This window comes from Protopterus annectens, chromosome 9.part0 (assembly GCF_019279795.1).
Source record: "Protopterus annectens isolate FY-2018-M chromosome 9.part0, PAN1.0, whole genome shotgun sequence".
In the NCBI taxonomy this organism is placed as follows: domain Eukaryota; kingdom Metazoa; phylum Chordata; order Ceratodontiformes; family Protopteridae; genus Protopterus; species Protopterus annectens.
In genome coordinates, this window is record NC_056743.1 from 22130245 (window position 1) to 22152901 (window position 22657).

General features: G+C 37.9%; 1 protein-coding gene across 1 annotated transcript in view; it reads right to left on the reverse strand.

Moving 5' to 3' along the window:
- The window catches only part of ZDHHC13 (zinc finger DHHC-type palmitoyltransferase 13), a 3021844-nt gene that overhangs the window by 809991 nt on the left and 2189196 nt on the right, over positions 1 to 22657 (reverse strand). Inside the window, exon 13 of the mRNA XM_044082531.1 lies at positions 1681 to 1774. Coding sequence (XP_043938466.1) covers positions 1681 to 1774 — 94 coding nt within the window. The remainder of the gene's footprint in view (positions 1 to 1680; positions 1775 to 22657) is intronic.

Sequence of the window (22657 nt, forward strand, 5' to 3'; positions counted from 1 at the left end):
TTCCTACATTTGTAGCAAGCAGTTTGTTATAGCTTAGAAAAAGAAATTATTTTTATTTATTTATTTTTTAATAAAATGCATCGAAGGAGGGTCGAGGAAGGGCACAGAAATGGGACCTGAATGGCTGGGGCAGGGTGGAGGGGAGTGGGGTTTCATGCATCTGGATAACTGGCTGGTGTGCCAGCAAGGAATGTCTTTTTTGGGGGGGTGCCATGGATCCTACTGCAATAAACCATTGATTATTATTATTATTTGTTTTGCTCTACAGTGGTACAGCTGTGCGCATGGATCAAACTGTAATAACCTTAATACAGTAAAGTCCTCATTATCTTTGATTTTTTGTAGACTGAGGGGGTGGGGTGCCAGTTCATGGTACTGGCACAGAACACTAGTTGAGCTACTAATGAACAGAGGCAGCTCCTAAATGCATTATCCCGCTCATGGGTCTACTCAAATTATATACTGTATGATCCCAGTTAGTTTCACTACATGTAATATATAATTGTCAACCATGGGGTGGGTAAGGCCAATCTAACACCAAATGGGATGGGTTAATTCAAGCACCAAAAGAGAAACTGGCTACACAAAGATGGCTTGCAAGGGCAGCTATCTAGTACTTACCTATGAATCTGTTTTTGGGTGGAATAGATATATATGAAGGGCATGGGGACTATGCCTCATGATATAATTTTAAATTATATATTCTGTTGATAGTGTGTATTCTTGATCTTTAGGTGAGCTGCAGTCCTTGAGCCTGAGCTGCTCAAATTCCACTAACTCATAGCCAAGGACTTGAACAGCTTTAATCCTGTCTGCCCAGATGCCTGAATATGAATTTAGCGATGTATCTGCCACACACACAAGTGCTTGCCATGGACCAGATAAGTGGGCAAGGGAAATGGCGAGGAGAATTTATATTTAGGAAGGGGAGGAAGACCTTGGGTTAACAGAGAGAGTACAGGGTATCAGAAAGATATAGTTAGGAAGGGGAGGGGAGTTTTAGGTTTAGGGAGTGATCAGGAGATTAAAGCTAGGGAGGGAGGTGGTTTAGCTTTACAGAGCAATCAAAATGTTAACATTAGGGAGGGATATTTTTGGTTTATGGAGTGTTCGAGAGAGTAGATTTAGAAAGGGGGGATTTGATGTTTAGGAAGTGATCAGGAGGTATGGAAGGTTACATTTAGGGAGGGGAGGACTCAGATTCAGAGAGTGATTGAAAGGTAGGGAAGGGGGATTTTAGGTTTAGGGGTGATCATGAGGTACTGCAAGTTTAAGGCTAAGGAGTTGAGATGGAGTTCAGATTTAGACAGATAGTCAAATAAATATGTAGAATCAAACCAACAGCAACATTCTGCAATGTTTCAATTTAAAATCAAGCATTCAATATCAGTATATTAATCTATGCAGAACTTATAATAAGCTATCTACTTTGCTAACAGTGATTATATCAAGGTTGGATGGGTAACTCTCCAACTTTTGGGATTGTTACTGCACTTATAACCATAAATTCAACTTATTTTTTATCTCAGGTTTTATATGGCCATTAAGAAGAATGGTGAAAGTCATTCATGCTTATACGTTACAAAGGTCATGAGTATTTTTTGCAAGTAAATAATCAGATTCTCGTGAACAATTCATAATGACTCATAACTGTTCTCAATATGAAAATGCAAAACCTACCTATGCAACTTGCTGTCCAAACACAGTGCTGGTCAAATCTGGCTACGCAACAATTGCAGTATGGACAATGTGCAGATCTGATGGGTTTATATCCCTAATTTAAAAAAAAGGCAGCAAATGACATTCATAACTTAAACTTTTAATGTTAATAAAGACAAAATTAAAACACCACCAATGTAATCTAAGCTCAGATTCTTAAGAGACAATTTTAGGATGTACAGTTAAGAGTATTCATATTAACAGCCAACATTTAGGAGACAAAGGTAGGCAGGTTCTTGCATGAAATTAAGAATGACTGAAGCAGTGTTAGCTGCTATCAGACTATGCATTCTAAAGCAGTGCTGTTGGTCAGCCTTCTTTTCCTGCATCAATGCAATTCTAGCTTGGTAGCACAGACAAGAACACACCCCTTCTCACCCTGGCATTGTACTTGGTGCAGCAGTACTGCCCCCTGTTCAACAGCAGGTACAATAAGTGGTCCTTCACAAGAGTTTCACCACCTCAGGAGGAAAACATCATATGTAGTACATATGTAGTAATAAGTATGCACATTCATGTTATAGTGCAGTACTCTTGTATGTGCATTCATGTTATAGTGCAGTACTCTTGTATGTGCATTCATGTTATAGTGTAGTACTCTTGTATGTGCATTCATGTTATAGTGTAGTACTCTTGTATGTGCATTCATGTTATACTGCAGTACTCTTGTATGTGCATTCATGTTATAGTGCAGTACTCTTGTATGTGCATTCATGTTATAGTGCAGTACTCTTGTATGTGCATTCATGTTATAGTGCAGTACTCTTGTATGTGCATTCATGTTATAGTGTAGTACTCTTGTATGTGCATTCATGTTATAGTGTAGTACTCTTGTATGTGCATTCATGTTATAGTGTAGTACTCTTGTATGTGCATTCATGTTATAGTGTAGTACTCTTGTATGTGCATTCATGTTACAGTTCCTGCAATGCTCAGTTTCAGTGGACTGCCTTGGAAACAAAATAATCATCCTAACATGGTAGACATTTCTCCAACAACATGCTATCCATGGTCTGGGTTCTTGCATCATGCTGTTTGCGCTTGCAGAGGTGATTCACATATTTCCAGTTATCTCTCACGCAAACTGAAAAGATTTTAAACAAAATATTTAATATAGAGGGAAGAAGTGTTTCACAACTGAAAATGCAACAGAAAAATCAAAAGTGAAGTACTGCAAGCAAGAATTACACCTTCCATGTAATGGAGTAAGGGCAGCAGCAATAAACATTTGCTTGTACCCTGAGATAATGTTAGTACGATAAATTATATAGTACTCTAATCTCATATATAACATATCCTAGCAGATGAGCAACAGTCTGTTCTCCTATATAACATATCCTATCAGTGTGAGATTTGACATATTCTGCTTTCAGCAGTGAACAAGTTAAAAATGGCTTTCAGTGGATTTGTCTGAAAATGTAAAATAAATACTCTGCTTTTCAGTGTAGTACAAAAGTGCACTTAGTTTAAAGCATATAGCTTGGCATTCATTGTTATTTGAAATCAGAAGTAAAATATTTTATCTTTACAATCTATACAGTTTGTGAAATTTATTATCTAAAAGCAGGTCAAAACGAATTCTTGTATGCAGCTGTCTCTCGTCAACAGGACATGCAGGATAAGAGCAAGGTCGAGTTTATCTACAAGCAGGTCAAGACGAACTCTTGTATGGAGCTGTCTCTCATCAACAGGACATATAAGATAAGAGCAAGGCCGTAGAGTTATTCTTCAGGCATGAAATGTTTGAAACATGTGAAACAAACCGTCAACAAACTGTCAGCAGACCAGCTTCATGGGAAAGACTTATTATTCTGGCATATTCTCTAAACTGCTGATGTAAGCTAGAAAGAGACTATAAAGTTTGGACTACTTCTTTTGTATGAGAGACATTGTTTCTTCATGATGCTGTAAAGCTGAAGTACAGATTTGTTACATGTGTATCTTTCATTGTTATACTAGATGTTACCTCGTATGCATCAAAGGAATGTTCATATCAGACTGAACCGGCTCAATTATCTTCATTGAGTAATGGTACAGACTACCTTTCAGTGTAGTAACATAAATTTTACACTGAACTACTGAGGAACAGTTTAGTGAAAAGTTAAGTACATCATCTTATTTGCATTGCTTTTAATTTTTTGCTGCCCCACCACCTGCCAGCCATCACCTCCCACAATCTAATGGCCTATACATTCCTCATAGGGCAAGAGCTGCCACAGTCCATTTGTTCCCAGTGAGACAAGACACAATCACGGAGCCATCAGCAGCATGACTCCACCCCCACCCCCACCCCCCGGTGGTGATGTGGGCTCTGCATCATCACAGAAGGATTTTCCATGCTCCTGACACAAAGGCTTGTCCACTCCCTGATATGTCTCTGAAAGGGTACTGCACCGGCTTGAGTAGACCCACTCACATCCCTCCCCCCTGTAAAAGTTTTTGTGGGAGTGGTCTATGCCACTCCTCTAGATGGCCAGGGAACCACAAGGGAGGAGACATCACAACACACTTTAAAATGAACTGCACCTCATACCTGCCCTTCCAAAGTTCTTCCAGTAGATCACTTTGTTTTTGACAGCTTCATTTTTAAGTGAACTGACATGGAACTCGGATGCAATAGATAATAGTTATAGGGCAAACTTACAGAAAACACAGTGTCAACTGAAATTTATCAAACCACAGGCAATGAAGGAAATATCTAATAATTATTACAAAAAGTATTGAATTACTTACCTGCCAAATTCCTAGAAATAAGATTATACTTTTTTTTCCATGAAACAGTTGCAGAAGCCCATATTTTCAAATGGCAAATCATGGTTACTAAATTAATATATACTATTAAAATAAGAAGCATCAAATGTTTCCTTGTTTTTGTATTTTATTAATAAAACCACTCTTGTACACAACACTTCCTTGGGTTTTACCCAAGAAGTGTTACATATGAAAGTGTGTTTGTCAGTATATATGGTCTCTGCTAATCATGAACAACTTTTCATCATATTACCACTACAACCCCCCCCCCCCCCAAAAAAAAAAAAAAAAAAACAGAGTCAGGGTCTCCCTAGCCACCTGAATTCTACACTCATCCACCTCTGGATCTTCCAACTACTCTATTCCAGGTACCCTAAGTGTCAGCGTCTGCAAGGTGGGACCCCGCCACCTGAGGAAGTTTACCTCAATGGTAACTATGTACTATGGCTGGGAAGTGACAAATCCAAATGGAAGCAATGAGCATAAAACCTGGGAGTTGTCATTCTTGTGGTGGCTGTTCAATTTTTATGGCTGTGAAAATGCTTAGGGGATTGGCCTCAGGATGTCAGCACTACCTGTTTTAATTTCTCCATGTCTTTTGGGTTTCTAATACCATGACGGGAATGGACACCATTCATAAGCCAAAGTATAAATGAAGTTCATGAAATTAGTATTGTTTCAATCTTTGATGTTAGCCAAAAGTGCGCTTTGCAACACCTACAATGTGCCCAGTAATGACTCCTCCTGTAATTCATACAGAGTTGCATGTATCAGTAACATATCTAAATATGATTGTAAATTCTTTTTTATAAGACCCATTGCTCCTCTAAGTACTGGAACTGTCTGGGTATCGTTTGCACAATTACCTCATTTCTGCCTGCAAATCCTCATATTTTATGACTTTGTGTCTCTCTATACGTAAGACACCGTAGTCACTGTGTGTAGCAATTTCAATGATCAATGTTACGTTTGTGTTTGTTTCATGGATTATCTGTTTTTATCGCATCTTTTTTTTGAACTGTTGGTAATGGGTGATGATGCTTAGTGGTTCATGTTTCCAGTGCTTTTCAGCTACTTCAATATTATAATGTTTGCACAATCCCCAAAGTAACAGGCTTGCAACATTATTTTGCCTTTCAGTATACAAACCTTCTGCCATTAGTATATCACAACTACCAACAAGATGTGCGTTTCTAATGTGCGATTTTTTTCCAATTCTCTTTTACAAAACCTATATTTGTCTGTTTCTCCCACATGTTCAATGGACTTTGTAAGCCAACATGTACATAGTCCACAGTCCTGGGCCATCAATATTAACCTTTCATCTTTTGGTTTGAATTTGCCTCTCCTTAACCATTCCTGCATTTGATCCTGATCAACATGAGGTTGTTCCATGAGTTTTCTATACTTACAACTATATTTATGCATTTTTCACGTTTGTGCTTTCTCACCTGATCCTTTGCCTTACATTCTTTCTTTTGTTTTTTGGCACATTCAGTTGCTGCCTGATTTTTATCTACTTCTGGTGTGATTTCCATTCTCGTTTGATGCCTGTATGCTTCTTCTAAACTAAGCAGACAAACCATTTTCACTTATTCTCCTCATGTTTCAAATCTTTCACTACATTTGGGTCTTGTGAGGTCAGCATATATGTATGCAGTCCTACCACTGCAGATCTATACATGTAATCAATTTTGAGGAGGCCCATACCTCCTTCAGAACAGGGCATATATAATCTTGGTATGCAGTCATTTTTATAAATCATTTGATGAGCAAGAAGCATCCTTCTTGTTTTCCTGTCCAACCTATCTAACACCTTTTGGGGCCAATCAATCGCTCCAAAACTGTAAGTAATGTAAGTGATCAGTGTAGGGTGTGCCTTATAAATTTTTAAGTACTCTTTTATCCTTGACTGTGGGATACTGTCAAATGCATTTTTATATTTTATCCATGCTACAGTTAGATTCTTCCCCTTTTTACAGTTCTCCATTATGACTTTATTTAACAACAAAATATCCTTTGTTCCATATGACTTTCTCTTATTACCTTTTTATTCTATTGCAATGATTGAGTTTTCTTCTAAATGACTATAAACTCTCTCAGCATCAATTCCAGTGTATAGTTTATATGTCGTAGGAAGCTAAGTTATTGATCTATAGATTTTAGAATAGCTGGCAGGTTCACTCAAGTCAGAGTATTGTTTTTCCTATTGTTATCCAGGCTGGTGTCTGTTCAGAGTATGCATATAAATAGTTTTTACTCATGGCTAAATCTTCATAAAAAGATGTTAATACTTTTAGCCAGAAGTTAGGTACTGTATCTGGGCCTGGGGTTTTCCAGTTGGGAGCTTTTCTTAACTTTATTTCAATCTCTCTGCCTATTACTTCATCCCATTTTATATCCAGTACATTTGAACTTCTTATTCTTTCTTTTACTTCTTCTATCCATTTAGCATCTTTAGTGCAGCAGTTAGCATTGCCACCTCACAGCAAGAGATTCTCCGGTTCGATTGTGTGTGTGGGCTGCCTCCGGGTGCTCCGGTTTCCTCCTACATCCCAAAGACATGCTGTAGGTGGACTGGACACTCTAAATTGGCCCTAGGTATGAGTGTGTGCATGTGTGTGCCTTTTGTGGAAGGTTGGGTGCCGGGGTGGCAACTCGACACCGTAAAACTCCACTGCCAATCATGAGCGGACAGGTGATCCGCTGTGGCAACCCCTAACTGGGAAAAGCCAAAAGAAGAAGAAGTTATACTCCACAGGATCTTCATTTTTCTCCAAAATCTATTTTTTCTTTTTTTGGTGGAGTTTCAATTCCTTTTGCCTTGTTTCTCAATTATCTATAAAACTTTTTTGGGTCATCAATCATTGATAAACTGATTATTTTGTACTTTTCCTTTACATTTATCTGCATATCTTCTAAGTTTTTCTGCCTGTGCTGATGTTTTTAGTTTATATCCAATAGTGCGTGATAGGTCCTGATCAGTTCTGATACTGCACATTGCTTTTATCACGTCTACCTTTCTTGAGTATTTTTGTTGATCTGTTCCCTCTTCTACACTCTTCTAACAATGACACTTCTTGTCTTAATTACTTTATAATTTCGCCAATAGATAATTCCATTATGGCATTTGATTTCTCCCCTTCCTTTCCCTTACAACCATGTGTTTTTGTGGTAAGACTTTATCTGTCATTAATTTAGTTGCACAGCAGTATATCCTATTTATTTGTTACATCACATGAATCTCTACAGACAGTTCTAACTACTGTTTTATCAAACTTCTAACTTTTGTGAGTTTTATTGACTTTTAATGACTTCCTCTAATCTATTTCTTTCACTGATCTTAATGTCTGTCCATTTCTATTAAATCAACCAACTCTTTTCTTAGAACATTTTCTTCTACACTGAGGGCACATTCTTTGTTTTCTACTTCCTGTGGCCATTCTATAGAAAGTTCCAGTGTCACAATCTCTTCAGTTTCATCCTGTGTCATACATTTCTCTTTCATATGGGAACTGACTGGCCTATGATGCCACAACACTGACTGTATCAGAGTTGCCAGTTTCCTGTTCCTTCCCTTGTTGTGCAACTCCAACTAAACATTTGTACTGGTTTCCTATGGAAGGCTCCAAAGTATTTTCATATGGTAATTGATCTGTTTTCCACTCCACTAGATTCTCCTTAATTCGGGGATCTGTTGCTCTATCCTTCTGTGATGTTACATGAGTTAGATTTTCTACACTAAATCCTTCACTTTGCAGGTAAATCCATACCTCAGTTTCTATTTCTTTAACTTCTCCATTACTAGTCCTCTTTTCAATTTTCCTCTTTGTTTTCTTATTTTTCCTATTGTAAAATTGTCCTTATCTGGGTGCTTTTGCCTTTATTTTTCTTCAAATATTTTTGGTGCTGCTCTTTTTGTATTATTAGTTTTGCTTTCTTCTTTGCATAAATATTGCACCATATTAAATCTCTGTCTTTCCCATGTTCATATTACTTCTTCAGATGTCTGCTGCTCCTCTATTTTCTTCTTACTTTCGGGACTCGCGCTCTGTCATGCTGTGATATAACCGGTGTTAGACTTTCTGCACTAAATCCTTCACTTCACAAGTATTCCATAACTTCATAACCCTTTAGTAACCCTTTCAGAAACATTATCACATGAGTTGACAGAACAGGATCCATGGACAGATATGCTGAAATGTCTGATTAATGAATCTTGATAGAGGAGCAAGACAGACCCATTCAATAGTAATTTAAACAAGTATTGTAGAAACAGAGAAATGCTGGTCCTGAATTGGTACAGGTTCATTTCCTGGTACAAAATAGAAAACTTTTTATTATTAAATGATTTTTAAGTTATGAGAATTGCTACATCCTTTAATATCTGTTGCATATCCTCCTAAAATGTGCCTTAAAGGTATTAAGATTCTATCATCCAAGCAGCCAGATACAGTTGTTATATTCAGGAGGTAGCAAATATCCCTGGTCTTTTGTGAGTATACCCAGTTTATCAAGTGCTTACGGTAACTGCCCAAAAGAAGGGAGAACCACTGTTGCCTGGGCTAGAAGGGAGTTGAACAATGATCTTTGAAGATTCCTCCTGAATCTTAAGATTGATCCTGAATAATAATGGATAGGGTAGAAAGGCATACAAGAAAATTCATGCCCAAGGAAAAGTCAAAACTTCTGTCTTCCAGACACTTAAATGCTAGGACCTGGAGTAGAATTTCACCAACTGATAGCTGACACTGGAGGCAAAAATATGAACTTGAGTTTTTCCCCACAACAGGATCAAACCTCAGAAGACCTCTTGATACAATTTCCATTTCTGAGGGTCTGTCCTAGTCTTGCTCAGCAAGTGTGCCTCACAATTTTACTCTGACAGTATGCAAAATGCCTGAAGAGTGAGAATGGGCTGGAAAGCTATATCTCATGCTCCCATGGCTAATATACATAGAGGGTACAAACTGGTTCTTCTTGCTTAAGTACCACATCACTGTGGGGCTGTCTGTAAATACTTGTAAGAATCCTGGGGTCCAAAAAGGATGAGAGAGTTGAGAACATTAATAACTAGCAGTTTTATTTGTTTTGACTTTTCTGTTAAAAAAAAGAAAAAAAAGCTGCAATTTTATCCCTATAGGCACAGCTCCCCAAGCAAAGTCTGAAGCATCTGTAGTGATTGACTGTGCTGGAGATTGGAGGGAGAATGGGAGACATGGATTTTGAAAAATATTGTCTAACAAAAAACCCTATTCATAATATTTTAGTGAACGCATTAAATTACAAACGCTATTTCGTCAAATGTCATTATGTGAAATGGCAAAATTCCAAAAGCACAGAACAGCGATTTTTTCCTAGAGAAAAAAAATCATTGGGTGACTTTGCCATTTCCTCCACTCTGGTGTGATCTCGGAGTTTGTATACTTAATTAGGGGAGGGGTGAATCCCCTCACTTTATTTTGTGTGTGGATTTTTTTTTTTTTTTTTTTTTTTTTTTTACAGATCAGCGATTTTTTCCCTGGGGAAAAAAATCACTGATCTGTGTGTTCGATATTTTGGGTTTTTGGGGATTGTGGTTCGATTATAAAGCGTTTGCAATTCAGTGCATTCGCTAATATAATATAGACCCCAAAAATCCTAAAACTGGAAGTTGAAAAGTCAATGGATGTATTGCTGGGACAGTACAGATTTACAGTTACCAATGATTTTATCATGAGCGGTGTAGCAAAAGGCATCATAAGAATCACAGAAGGCATGAGACTCAGAATCCTGAGGAATTCGCCAGCTGAGGCAAAAACCTAAATCTAAATACAGATCGATTTTTTCCATTTGGAAGACAAACTCTTTGAACAGAAATGTCCTACAGAAGCCCCAGTAAAACAATTCTGTTTATTTAGTTGAAAAAACATTTGTATATTCTTCTGTAATCCCAGTGTGTGTGGGAGATCCCTTACCCTCAAGAGAGTCCTGACACCTTTAAAAATACTCTGCAAAGAAAGGCAAGTCACTTAAATATCTCTAGAATCTTCTGAAATGTGGATCTTGGAATGTGATGATATACATGTTTTTAAATCTAAGGTTACTGGAAAACTCAAATGGAAAATAAGGGATAAAATATGCGAAGGACACTAGTTTTCATGATAGAGGGGAGTTATATCTGGTGAGTGAGGTGAAATCCCTTGAAAAAAGGGAGGACAGACTCTCATTGCTAACAGCTAACCTAGATGTATTTGCCAGGGTGGGAGGGGGAAGTCTGGTAAATAGTCATACAAACCAAATGTGTAGAAAGGATGACTGGCAAGGCAGGAAAAAGAAGTCCAAATGTTTTTTATTTGTGTATTAAGCGTTTTTAAATGCAATGACAGACTTCATTAGAATAAATTACTTACATCAACATCAGCCATTTTATAACCAGTTCATGTCATATGACTTCCTGAATCAAAATCTTAAACGGACAGTAGACCAAAAACTGTTGTACAAACCAAGGTTAAAAATGTCGTAAAACGCAACTGACAATTTACAAATATATCTATATAATAATTAACCAGAGTTAATCTACTGTGATTATTCCAAACAATGCACTGTCTAAACCATATTTGCTCTTTTTCTTAAAAGGTAACGTAAGGTACTTCATTAAGCGCTGGTGAAATATTGGCTGCAAATTGCACTTGCCACCATTACTCCCAACATTCTAAAATGTTCTCCCACCATCCTGAAAAAGGTGTTATCACCCCCTCCCAAAAAAAAAAAAACTTTTTAAAACTGTTACAACTTTGGCTGCTGCATTCAAGGGCATTCTTAAGGGGTTTAATCCTAATGGCATATTCATATTCATAAACCTGTCTCAGGGACCTCTCCTTTTTGCGAACATAAAATGGTGCACAGGTAGAACATGTCGAAAGGTATACTACAGCTCCAGTCCTTCGGCTAGCCCTTGGTAGGGTTTAATGCACCAAATTCTTTTGACCAACCTGAAGTGCTGGTTTGTCAAAAATTAAATGACAGTAGTTACAAGAGTTGCATTTTCTTGTAACACCCCCCTAGGTCTTTTTTGTGGCTGTGTTCCAACACCATTTTTCACATTTTTTTTGCTCATCAAAAGGTGTAAACAGGGGGTGCCCCCACCACTTCTCTTACATTTTCAAAGTGTGTAAAGTTTCCCCAATTTTCCTTAGGAATATCTATCACATACATGACATTATCATTATAGGTACAAATAAAATTTTATCATCTAGTTTGATTTTTGTCTTCAATGTCAAGAGGTTTCACTACCCCACCTTTTAGAATAGAGTGGAATATATCAGTTCAGAACTGGGTAACATTACTATTAATGTCTTCAAGAAGATTCCTGGGGTACACCTCTACAAAATTAAATCCACCAAATGGTCCATCTGTTGGTAAAAACATTTTCTTCTGAGACAAGTCTGGAAATTTGTACCATCTGATCTTTTACTACAATTATTTTTTATTTGTAAGGCTGGTTACCTTTCAAGAGTAAATAACTGTTGCAAAAACTCTCTCTTCTAAATACATTCATAGAAAAGTTTTGTTTTTATATAAACAAACATCCAAAAAAATCAATGCTATCATTTGACTAAATGTGAACTTTAAAAACTACGTACTGGATTTTATAGACTCAGCAAATTCCTCTAAAGTTGATAGGGACCTCTTCCAATTCATAAAGACATCATCCATGAATACGAGGTATATATCCTAATACTATCAGAATTTGGAAGAAAACAAAATGTTCCTTAGGTTAGGGGCGAATTAAGTGAGTTAGGGTTAGGGTGCGGGTAAGGTAAGTGTGCGATAGTGATGGACCTTAGGGTTAGGGTTTGGGTTAAGGTTTGTGCATAGATAGTTGTGTATGTAAGGTTTAGTGTAGGTTTGTAAGGTTTTTGGTGTGCTTGTGTGTGTGTTTTTTGGGAAAGGTATTTGATTTGTTGATTATCGGGATTTTGGTTTGTTGGACATGCGAAGTTTCGTGTTTTTGAACTTTCTTTTTTGTCGTTTTTTTCCGTGTCGGTTATTTCGTTGTTGGTGTTTTGGCATGTTGGTGTTATCAGGTAGACCCATATATATATATATATATATATATATATATATTAAATGAAACATTATTTCTGAAGCTATAGAGTCCTGTAATATCCAATTAGTACTACTCGGTTTCCCAGGAGTGTAGGCAGGGGGTATGGAGGGTGGGTTGTGAGAACAAAGGTTGAGATGGACAACACACATGGAACATTATGGTAAGTACATAACTTCTTTATGTGATATTGTCAGTTTTGTCTTTATTCTCACTGATGGGACCACATCCCAAGTTACCTGATTCTTGGGTGGCTCATGGGAGAATATTTCTCAGAAACATAGAACCAAAACATGCTCTACTCCTAGAGGCCAAATCCACTTTGTAATGAGTAATAAAGGCATGAGGCTTTGCCCATGTCACTGCAGCACAGATATTATTCAAAGGTAACCTAGCCTGAAAGGCTGCAGAAGTAGCTACCAACCTATTGGAATGAGCTTTAACAGGGATAGAAAGAATTTTGTTCTTACAACTGTAAATGGAGGATATACACTGTGAAAGCCATTTGGATAAGGTAACTTTGGACACTGGTTGGCCTTTTCTAATATCACAATAAGAAATAAAGAGCTAAGCTGATCTGACTTCCTGATTTCTGAAGATCTGTGTAAGTAGAAATTTAATTGTCTATGAATGTCCAGAAGATGCAGTGAATATCGCCCCTGACAGCGTCCAGAGGAAAGTAATCGGGTACTCTTTCAGGAGTACTGAAATGGTCTAACAAAGAAAGATTCTCTGGAGCCCTGGTTCTGTGGGCCTCCCCTGCTGCGAGGGTAGCATCTTGCATTACTGTTCCCCCTCTGCCTCTAGGGGAACTTTCTCCATGTATGTCCTGGAAGATCTTTGTGATTTTTTAAACAACATCTTCTCACTATCTCTATGACTTTTGGGAAAGGGTCTGGTAGGTGCAGAAAAATGCACTCCAATGGCAGACAAGGTCTTGCCCTTGTGTTCACACCTGGTAAGCATCTCTTTTACTTTAGGCACAAAAAGAGAAGAGCCATCAAAAGGGACATTAATGAAGGAAGACTTGAAGGGCTCCATGAAATCACAAAGGCACATCCAGGCCTGCCTCCTGAAAGATATGCCTGAACCATCTGCCCTACTTGTTCCATCGGTTATATAACATATGAACCTCATGGAAGAGTTTACAACTGACTTGAGGGTGGCCAGCTGAGCATTTAATTTATCTGCTGCTGCATCAGCTACAGCTTCTTGGACAGAGTCTGAAAGTTCCTTCAACATGTCCCTCTGTAATCTGGTAAAGTGGGTAAGGTAGTTCAGAGACTGTATGGCAAAGGTCGCTGATGAAAAGATGCACTTCCCATACCTATTCATGGTCCTGGAATACTTATTCTGAGGATGGATAGAGGAACTGGTCTTGGACAGTTCCTTTTTAGTGGTCACTGCCATGACCATGGCATAAACTGCTACACCTGTTGTTAAGAATGGCTTGTTCTTTGGGGCAGTAATGTATTTATTTGTTTCATGGAATCTGGGGTCTCTCAAGCCTTCTGAGAAATTAATTAAATAAGCTCATCAGAAGGAGGGGTGACCCAAGAGGTTGAAGGGTGAGACCTGAAAGCCTTCAGGTATAGCGACTCCTCAGCTGAAGGGGACAGGGACCACCAGTCACCTCTCTACTTTAAAATTTCCAGAATGCCTCTAAAAGGAGACATCTTCAGGAGGCAACTGTGGGGACTGTTCTGCCTCATTGAGGTGAGTATCAGATGTGATAGACTTTTCCTGGGAATCAAGATGCATCATCTTGCAGGTTCTCTTCCAAGAGACCTCCTCAGTAGGATAGTCTGGGGAGGTTTCAGAAGAAGAGGGTGTCTCTTGTTGTACATCCTTAAGTTTGGGGTCTCTGTGGTCCTGTGGAGAGAGTATGCAAGAAGACAAAGACACCTGAGCAAAACTGGGAGGAAGATCCAAGAAAGGCTGTGTCTTAGACTGGGATGGAGTCAAAACCCTCCTCATGACTTCAAAGGCAATGTGTCCCTGCTCCAAAGAACACCCCAGATCTCACAAAAGGGATGTCAGGGCCGAAGGAATCTCAAGTGCAGGAGACAGAAGCTTGGAAGCAGAGGTAGCAGCTGAACTCACCCACTCCAAAGCCCCCAGAGGCAGGGTTGGATCTAGAAAGATCCAAACCAGCTCTGTGGACCCAACCAGTGTGTGCCTGCTCCTAGAAGTCTCCTGTTCCAATTGGGTGGAAATGCTTGGGCCAGACATCAGATCCAAGGAACCGATGGGTCCAAGAGCCAATACAGACACAAGTTGGATGATGGAATCTTCTAGCTCTGACACCAAGAGAGGAATCAGAGGAGGACCAGGTGCCAAAGGGGATGACTGCGTCTGATCAAATTCCTTTGGGTTCAGATCCAACAACAACTTGGCCAAGGCCAGTGCCTTTAGCAGCTGCTGCACTACCCTATCCACATCTTCATTGGACAAACTCCTGGTGGACCAAGTAGAAAGTGTAGAAGATCTTGAATTTATCAAAAGAGGGGGTGGGAGCCAGGAAGTTATCAGTTCCAATGAAGGTGAATGGCTCTCTTATCTGAATTCTGTGGGTGTCGAAGATGTCAAAACCGAGGGTTCCAACTGCTCCAATGAAGTCTTGGATCCAGCAATGACTGTTCTGAGGTTTCTGTCAGAGCAGAAAGTCTATGAGTTTTTTGATTCCACTTCGAGGAGGACTTTGGAGCCAAAGAAGTACTTTTTGAGATTTCTCAAACTTGTCAGATTTGGTAGCGGAGTCTGGTGGTATAGCCTCAGAGAAGGGAGTTTTCAGCAGTCCCTTCAAAATAAGCTTATTTTTGTGCTCCATAAAAGCCCTCTGGTTGAAACCATGGCATATGGAACACGACTCTTAGAGATCAAGAAGCCCCAAGCAATACACACATAAAGTGTATGAATCACTGATGGGCATCTTCTTTCCACATTGCTTGCACTTTTTGAAACCAACAGGTTTCCCTTCCTGTTTTTGTGACACTTTAAAACTAAAAGAAAAATGATAAAATGTTCACTCCACCACATGCACAGGAATCAAAAATGGCAGCAGCTCGTAAAAAGCGACACAAAATGCGTCAATAGTCCCAACAAACAGCAGCAAAATGTGATCTGTAAAAAGCTTTTATTCCACATAAAAGAGTAAGCGCTTTCACCCGAAGGCTTCTTCAGACTACAATCCATTACATAAACCATTAGCTTTATATAACACAAATTGACAGCTGATAGGTTCTTATTACATATGCGTTAATGATGCTTAAATATTCAAATACATTATTAATAAATACATAAATAGAATCATTAAAACCATTAAAATACAAATCATGTATTAACTAAATATATTAAGACAGGTGAAAGTGCTTACTCTTTTATGTGGAATAAAAGCTTTTTACAGATCACATTTTGCTGCTGTTTGTTGGGACTATTGACGCATTTTGTGTGGCTTTTTACGAGCTGCTGCCATTTTTGATTCCTGTGCATGTGGTGGAGTGAACATTTTATCTTTTTTACATTTCGTGCCACAGGAGCCTTTATCTTATTGCTGGGCATATTCACACTTGGTCTGACTTTATTCTTTTTCTTGGACCAGCAAACGAGAATGGCAGTTAGCTTAAACACCAATGTGGAACTTCCATATAAACCAGAAGGACCTGTTACGTTGAACCGGAAGAAAGAGCGTTTCCAGGAGTGTGTAGCTGGCGTGGATAACTTGTTGTTATTCTATGAGCCTAATTTGGAACAAGATGTGGAGTTTAATGATGGAGAAGAACTGGTCAACCTGGGTGAAGACCTGAATAGGCTAGAGGTTGACTTTTTAAGACTTAAGAAGCTTCAGCTGCAGCGACAGCATTTTGAGGCTTGTATTAAGAAAAAGATTGTTCCGCGTGGTTTGCGTGTGCTAAAAATGCCGACATCAGGTAACGTTTATCCGGAGCTGTTGTTTAAATGGCAGCAGCTCAATCTTGAACTTAGTTTTAATTATATGAAATTATTGAATGACTATCACAAAACGGAAGAAGAACTTTTAAGGAATAAAGTGACTGAACAATATACCTCGATAAATACTAAATATTCTACAAGTAAAGCAGAGTTAGGTATGGACAGATTAATGGATAATGTTATGTTATATGAGAAACGTCTTTTAGAGCAAAAAAGAAACAAAATGCTTAGAGACGTTAAAGATTTTAAACTCGGCCAGGTCTTTACTTGGCCGAAACAGAATTCTAACGAATTTGTGCCAAGGAATGTTGAAGCAAACACTGGTATTGTTTTTAATAGAAATAATGACAATGTGCTTTTGGATATGAATACAGTAAATGCTGTTGAGAATTATTTAAATGATAGAAATAATATCAATGTTTCTAATAGTAATAATGATGTTTTCTCAGTCGACATGGCTGAACCCACAGTGTCTATTGCTGTTAATACTGGGTCACATCAGGATAGTTCTGCTAGGTCTCATAGTTCTAGTCAAGAACCAGTAGTAAGAAAGAAGGCTATTAGTAATAAAATTAACATCATGATTAGTGGGGGCAATAATGATCATGTCCCTTTCCCGATAGCCACCCCCCAATATACAGGGAGACAGAGATCTGCGAGTAGAGGTCGACACAAAAGGAAGGTGTCAGGGGGAGACCACTCAGGTCCCACCCTGAAGAAAATATGGGAAAAAACAATAAATCATTAGTTGTAAACTTGTCACGGAGAAATTTAAGCATATATGAAGAACAACTTTTGAATAAAGGCTTAAGTTTTATTCCCACAAGCCATGGTGATTTAACTGACTCTATCTTAGACATTAAAATGTTCATACGGAATGTTCAATTGAAATTGGAGTTTGGAGGTCAAGGTGATAGCAGTAACCACATGGTTTTGTTTCATTCTAATAGTTTATATACACCAGTTTTGCATCGTTTGTTTTATGGTTGAGAACGATATACATAATTATTATAATGTGGTAAAAACAGTTCAGAAAACTAAGGATAGCAGAGATAATTTAAGTTTTATACAAAGGAAAGCACTTTTTAATTTAAGAAAGGATCAGTCAATAGTCATTAGACCAGCAGATAAGGGGGGTCCTTATTGTATTAATGGGCCGATCGGATTATGTCGATAGTATGAAATCATTGCTAGATTATGTCAATTTTTATAATAAGATAGACATGAATGGGATCACCAGCAAGGTTTATCAAGTTTTTGACATGTTAGATTTAGCAAAGAGCGGTGACATTACATGGGAGTTGTTTAGTTATTTGAAAGTTTATAACCCGCTTATACCAGTCATGCAGGGCTTGCCAAAGGTTCACAAATCTTTGGTTAAGCCACCCTTGTGTCCAATAGTAGATGGACAGGGATGGCTTACCGAACCATTTTTTGTCTTTTTGGAATATCACCTTAGACCGGTGGTAGATGTTAATGCATATATTCTGAAAGACAGTAAACAATTTTTGTTGGATCTTTACAGTTATATTAAGACTCTTAATGATCAGGAACATTATTTTTTGGTTACTTTGGATGTCATCAGTTTGTTCACTGTGATACCTAAAGACATAGGTGTACACAGAATACAACAATATTTGATTAGGAATTTGAATATTAGTAGACAAAAAATAGATCTGTTAGCCCTGTACTTAGAAACAGTATTGCATAACAATGCATTTATCTTTGATGAGAGTATTTATTTGCAGAAGGATGGCGTAGCTATGGGCACACCTTGTGCCAATAGCTACGCCAACCTTGTAATGGCTGATTGGGAAGAAGAACTTCTGTTTCCCCTTGAATCTTTTCAAAGATATGTAGGTTTTTATATAAGATTTGTAGATGACCTCTTCCTGATTTGGAGAGGTGATGACACTAGTCTTTTAGACTTTGTTGAGGTTATGAACAATTTAACAGTTTTTTTGAGATTTATTTTAAGTTTTTCCCTGTCTGAAATATCTTATTTGGATGTCAATATTATTAGACTTAAGAATGGGCTTCTGAACACTTCTGTCCACAAAAAAGCCTGTCATAGGAATAGCCTTTTACACAGACACAGTATGCATCCTAAATACATTTTTGATAATGTGGTAAAAGGCCAAATAATGAGGGCGTCCAGACTTAATCCTACACATAAAGGATACTTACAAGAGTTGGCAGATTTTAAGGCAAGGTTTGCTGAGAGAGGTTATAATGAGAAGGTTTTTGATTAAGCCACTCTAGAAGTTAACAGATTAAGGGGAAAAAGGGCACGACCATACTTTTCAGATCCTAATGACGGTGATATTCATGTTCCAGTTAATGAGGAAGTCTGTCAAGTTAGGATACCCATGTTTTACACCAGAGATTTAGAACATATTAGAAAATCAGTAGAGAGACACTGGGACGCCCTCTTACTTGATCATGAAATTAGTGAAGTTGTTAGTCAGAGACCCAAATTCATTTTCAAAAATAAATCTAATTTAAAACGCATTTTATGTCACTCCTCTTTGAAATCAAATAATTTTGTAAGAAGTTCATCTGAATATAATACTATACCTTGTAATAGTTGCAATCAGTGTCAATACATAGATAGCACTATGACATTTTTACATCCTGTGATGAAGCATGAATATTCTTTTCACACTATGACTAATTGTTTAAGTTGCAATGTGGTCTATTTAGCTAGATGTACATCCTGCACAGCGTTCTACGTTGGGAAAACCAATAGACAGCTTAGGGAACGTCTACCACATGCGGAAAGGATCTGAGCATAATGCCTTAGCAAAACATCAAAAATCTTTAGGTATATCACACTCTTTTAAATTCTGTGTTATACAAAATATTATCACCAGTATGAGGGGAGGTGATATTGATAATTATACTCAGGAATGAGAATTAAAGTGGATTATCCGTTGTAGAGCGGATAAGTCCCCGGGACTGAATGATAAAGTTCACCTTAAGCCTATTTTATGTAAAAGAAGGGAAAATAAACCCAAAAGATGCAAATTGTAATATATGAAACTTTTTATTTAATAAATTTAGTTAATACATGATTCGTATTTTAATGGTTTTAATGATTTTATTTATGTATTTATTAATAATGTATTTGAATATTTAAGCATCATTAACGCATATGTAATAAGAACCTATCAGCTGTCAATTTGTGTTATATAAAGCTAATGGTTTATGTAATGGATTGTAGTCTGAAGAAGCCTTCGGGTGAAAGCGCTTACTCTTTTATGTGGAATAAAAGCTTTTTACAGATCACATTTTTGCTGCTGTTTGTTGGGACTATTGACGCATTTTGTGTCGCTTTTTATGAGCTGCTGCCATTTTTGATTCCTGTGCATGTGGTGGAGTGAACATTTTATCTTTTGTATGTTTCGTGTCACAGCAGCCTTTATCTTATTGCTGGGCATATTCACACTTGGTCTGACGTTAAAAGAAAAATGAACTACACACTCACACAAGCATGCCAGTGAGTCCTCTAATTTAAAATGACAGAGAAGAAACTTTGAAAAGATAGGGAGAAAAGCTTTTTTTTTTTTTTGGAAATCATCCTCTAAGTAAAATGGATTATAAAGGAGGAAGGGGATACAAAAGAAGAGGTAAAAATCCTCTAACTTAAACAGACATTAGTTAGACGTCCTCTAACTCAAACAGACACTAACAGGGGAAGGTAAAGGGCTGTTAGAACATATGCATTTAAACACTTACAATAGTGCATGTACATTTCTGTTTGTCAAAAAAAAAATATATATATATATATATATATATATATATATATATATACATATTTTAAAGGGTTAAAACTTTCTTAGCTGAAAATAAGTAGAAAAGTAGGAAAAATAGAGTATAGACAATTTCAAAATCTCCATCTCTGGTAAATTAATGGAGCAAAATGATCATTTTAAATTAGCTTTCCAAATAAGCTATCAAAGGTCAGATGGGGACATGCAACAAACAGCAATACAGAAACAGTTAATACATTGCTTTTGAGCAAGTAAAAGGGGTCCCAGAGGATATTAAATACATTTATGAGGAAAATTCAAATACCCTCGCTGACTTAGTACAAAAACTTATCAGGGGATGGACTATGGCCGATGATGGGACATTATTCTCATATCATATTTCTGCCCTAGAGGAAAGTAGCAAGCCATTTGTGGTAATAAGTTTAGCAAGAGGTCAAGGTAGAGGATGATGGTGTGATCAACCCCATAAAAGAGAGCTGTGTCAGCACCTCCAAATCCAGGTTTGAAAGCAGGTGATGAGCAAAAGGTGTTAACGTGCTTTTTCTGTAAAATATAGGACATGTTAAGCAAAACTGTGACCATTACAAAGTCTGGCAAAAAAGAAAGATGAGCAGGGTGTATTTTCAAAAACAGAGCCAAAAGATTCACAAATCAAATCAGGACAAGTCAATGTACAGAGACCTTACAATATTGTTAAAGACATCTACAAGGTTCATCAATTCCCAAGGAAAGGGAATGTATGCCCCATAGACTTTCAGGCAGTTTTGCCTGTAAATTCAAACTATTTGGAATAACAAGTAGAAGAGATAGCTAGGCAACAACTGTGAAAAGCGACTGAAAACTCTAAATATGTAGATCACTCAGACACAGAGTAAGAGGACAAATACATGCAGTGTGCCATGTTGCATGTGACAATAAGGGTAAAGAAGAGTGGATTCCCTTGCAATAGGGGTGTGCCTCCCACTCTTGTATCTTTCCTGACCACCTTTAAAAAGGGTAGAGATGGATGACCACTGATTAATATCTGGGTAGAGGGGGTTACTATGGCAAACTGTTTTCTTGGATACAGGAGCGGCGGTATCTGTTACAAACAGACAGTGACCTGTAAATCCCATGAAAAAGGTTTGCATCTCAGCATTTAATGGTACAGGATGGTATGCAGTAAGTAGCCAAGATGTAGACAAAGTTTCTCCAAGAAGGATAGTCCTGGAAGGGTGCATTTTTGATGCATCCATCCTGCTCAACTACCATTACTGCTATGGACATTCTAGGACCTTTGTTAGTAATTGATTTGCCTAACAGTACTTTGTGGACAGGAGACAGGGAAACAGGAGAGGGAGAGGTAAGTGCAGTTTGCTGTGCAATCTCTTTACCTGAGAAACCTGACAAGCCTACAGGACATGTAAATACAGACAGTGAGGATACGTGGCAGCATTTACAACAGCAATTCCCAAACCTGTAAGTCCAAGGGACCCAGTGATTGTGGAAAACTAGAAATGCCAGTTGGGGTGGGTGGTGATCAGGACTATATACCACCATTTCAAAAACAGTATTCCATTCCTAGGGAGGCAGAGGAACATATGGAAAAATGTACTGCAGAATAGGAAAGGAAGGAATCATACAAAAAGGCAACAGTTCCACAAATTCACCGATCTGGCTAGTTAAGAAAAAAGATGGTAGTTACCGTCTTGTCATTGACTTACAGAAGGTTAATCAGTAAAGAACTCCTACAGCACACCTAATTCCATGAGTTCCAGAACTGGCTGCATGTATTAAACCACAAAGTAAGTGGTTTACAGTAACAGATTTAGCAAATGGCTTTTTGCTGTGCACACAGAAAGAAAGACTGGCCAAGATTTCCCTTTACATTTAATGATCAACAGTATGTCATGACGAGGTTACCTCAGGGATTTCGGAAGAACCAGTTATTTTTCATCAGATGGTAGGGTCCATTCTGTACCATTTGAAAAAATATGATTCAGTACTGCATTACACTGATGATATACTAATTCAGTCTGAAACAGTGGAGGAGCATGTACGGCTTCTTAAAAAAGTTTTACATACTCTGCATCATGCAGGATTTAAGGTTAAAAGTGAAAAAGTTCAGTTTATGACAGCAGAAGTTAAGTTTCTAGGTACTACCATAAAACCATCGGGAAGGTCTTCTTGCCCAATGCATGTGTAAGGCATTTTACAAATGAAAAAACCACTGACAATAGCAGATCTACATACATTCAAAGGAATCATGTATTACAACAGGGAATTTACAGAGGATTATGCAGCATTGGCCACTCCTCTATACAGAATATTACAGGAACAAAAGAACTCTACCCTCTTAGAGTGGGGACCTCATGAAGATGAAGCGTTTTTGCAA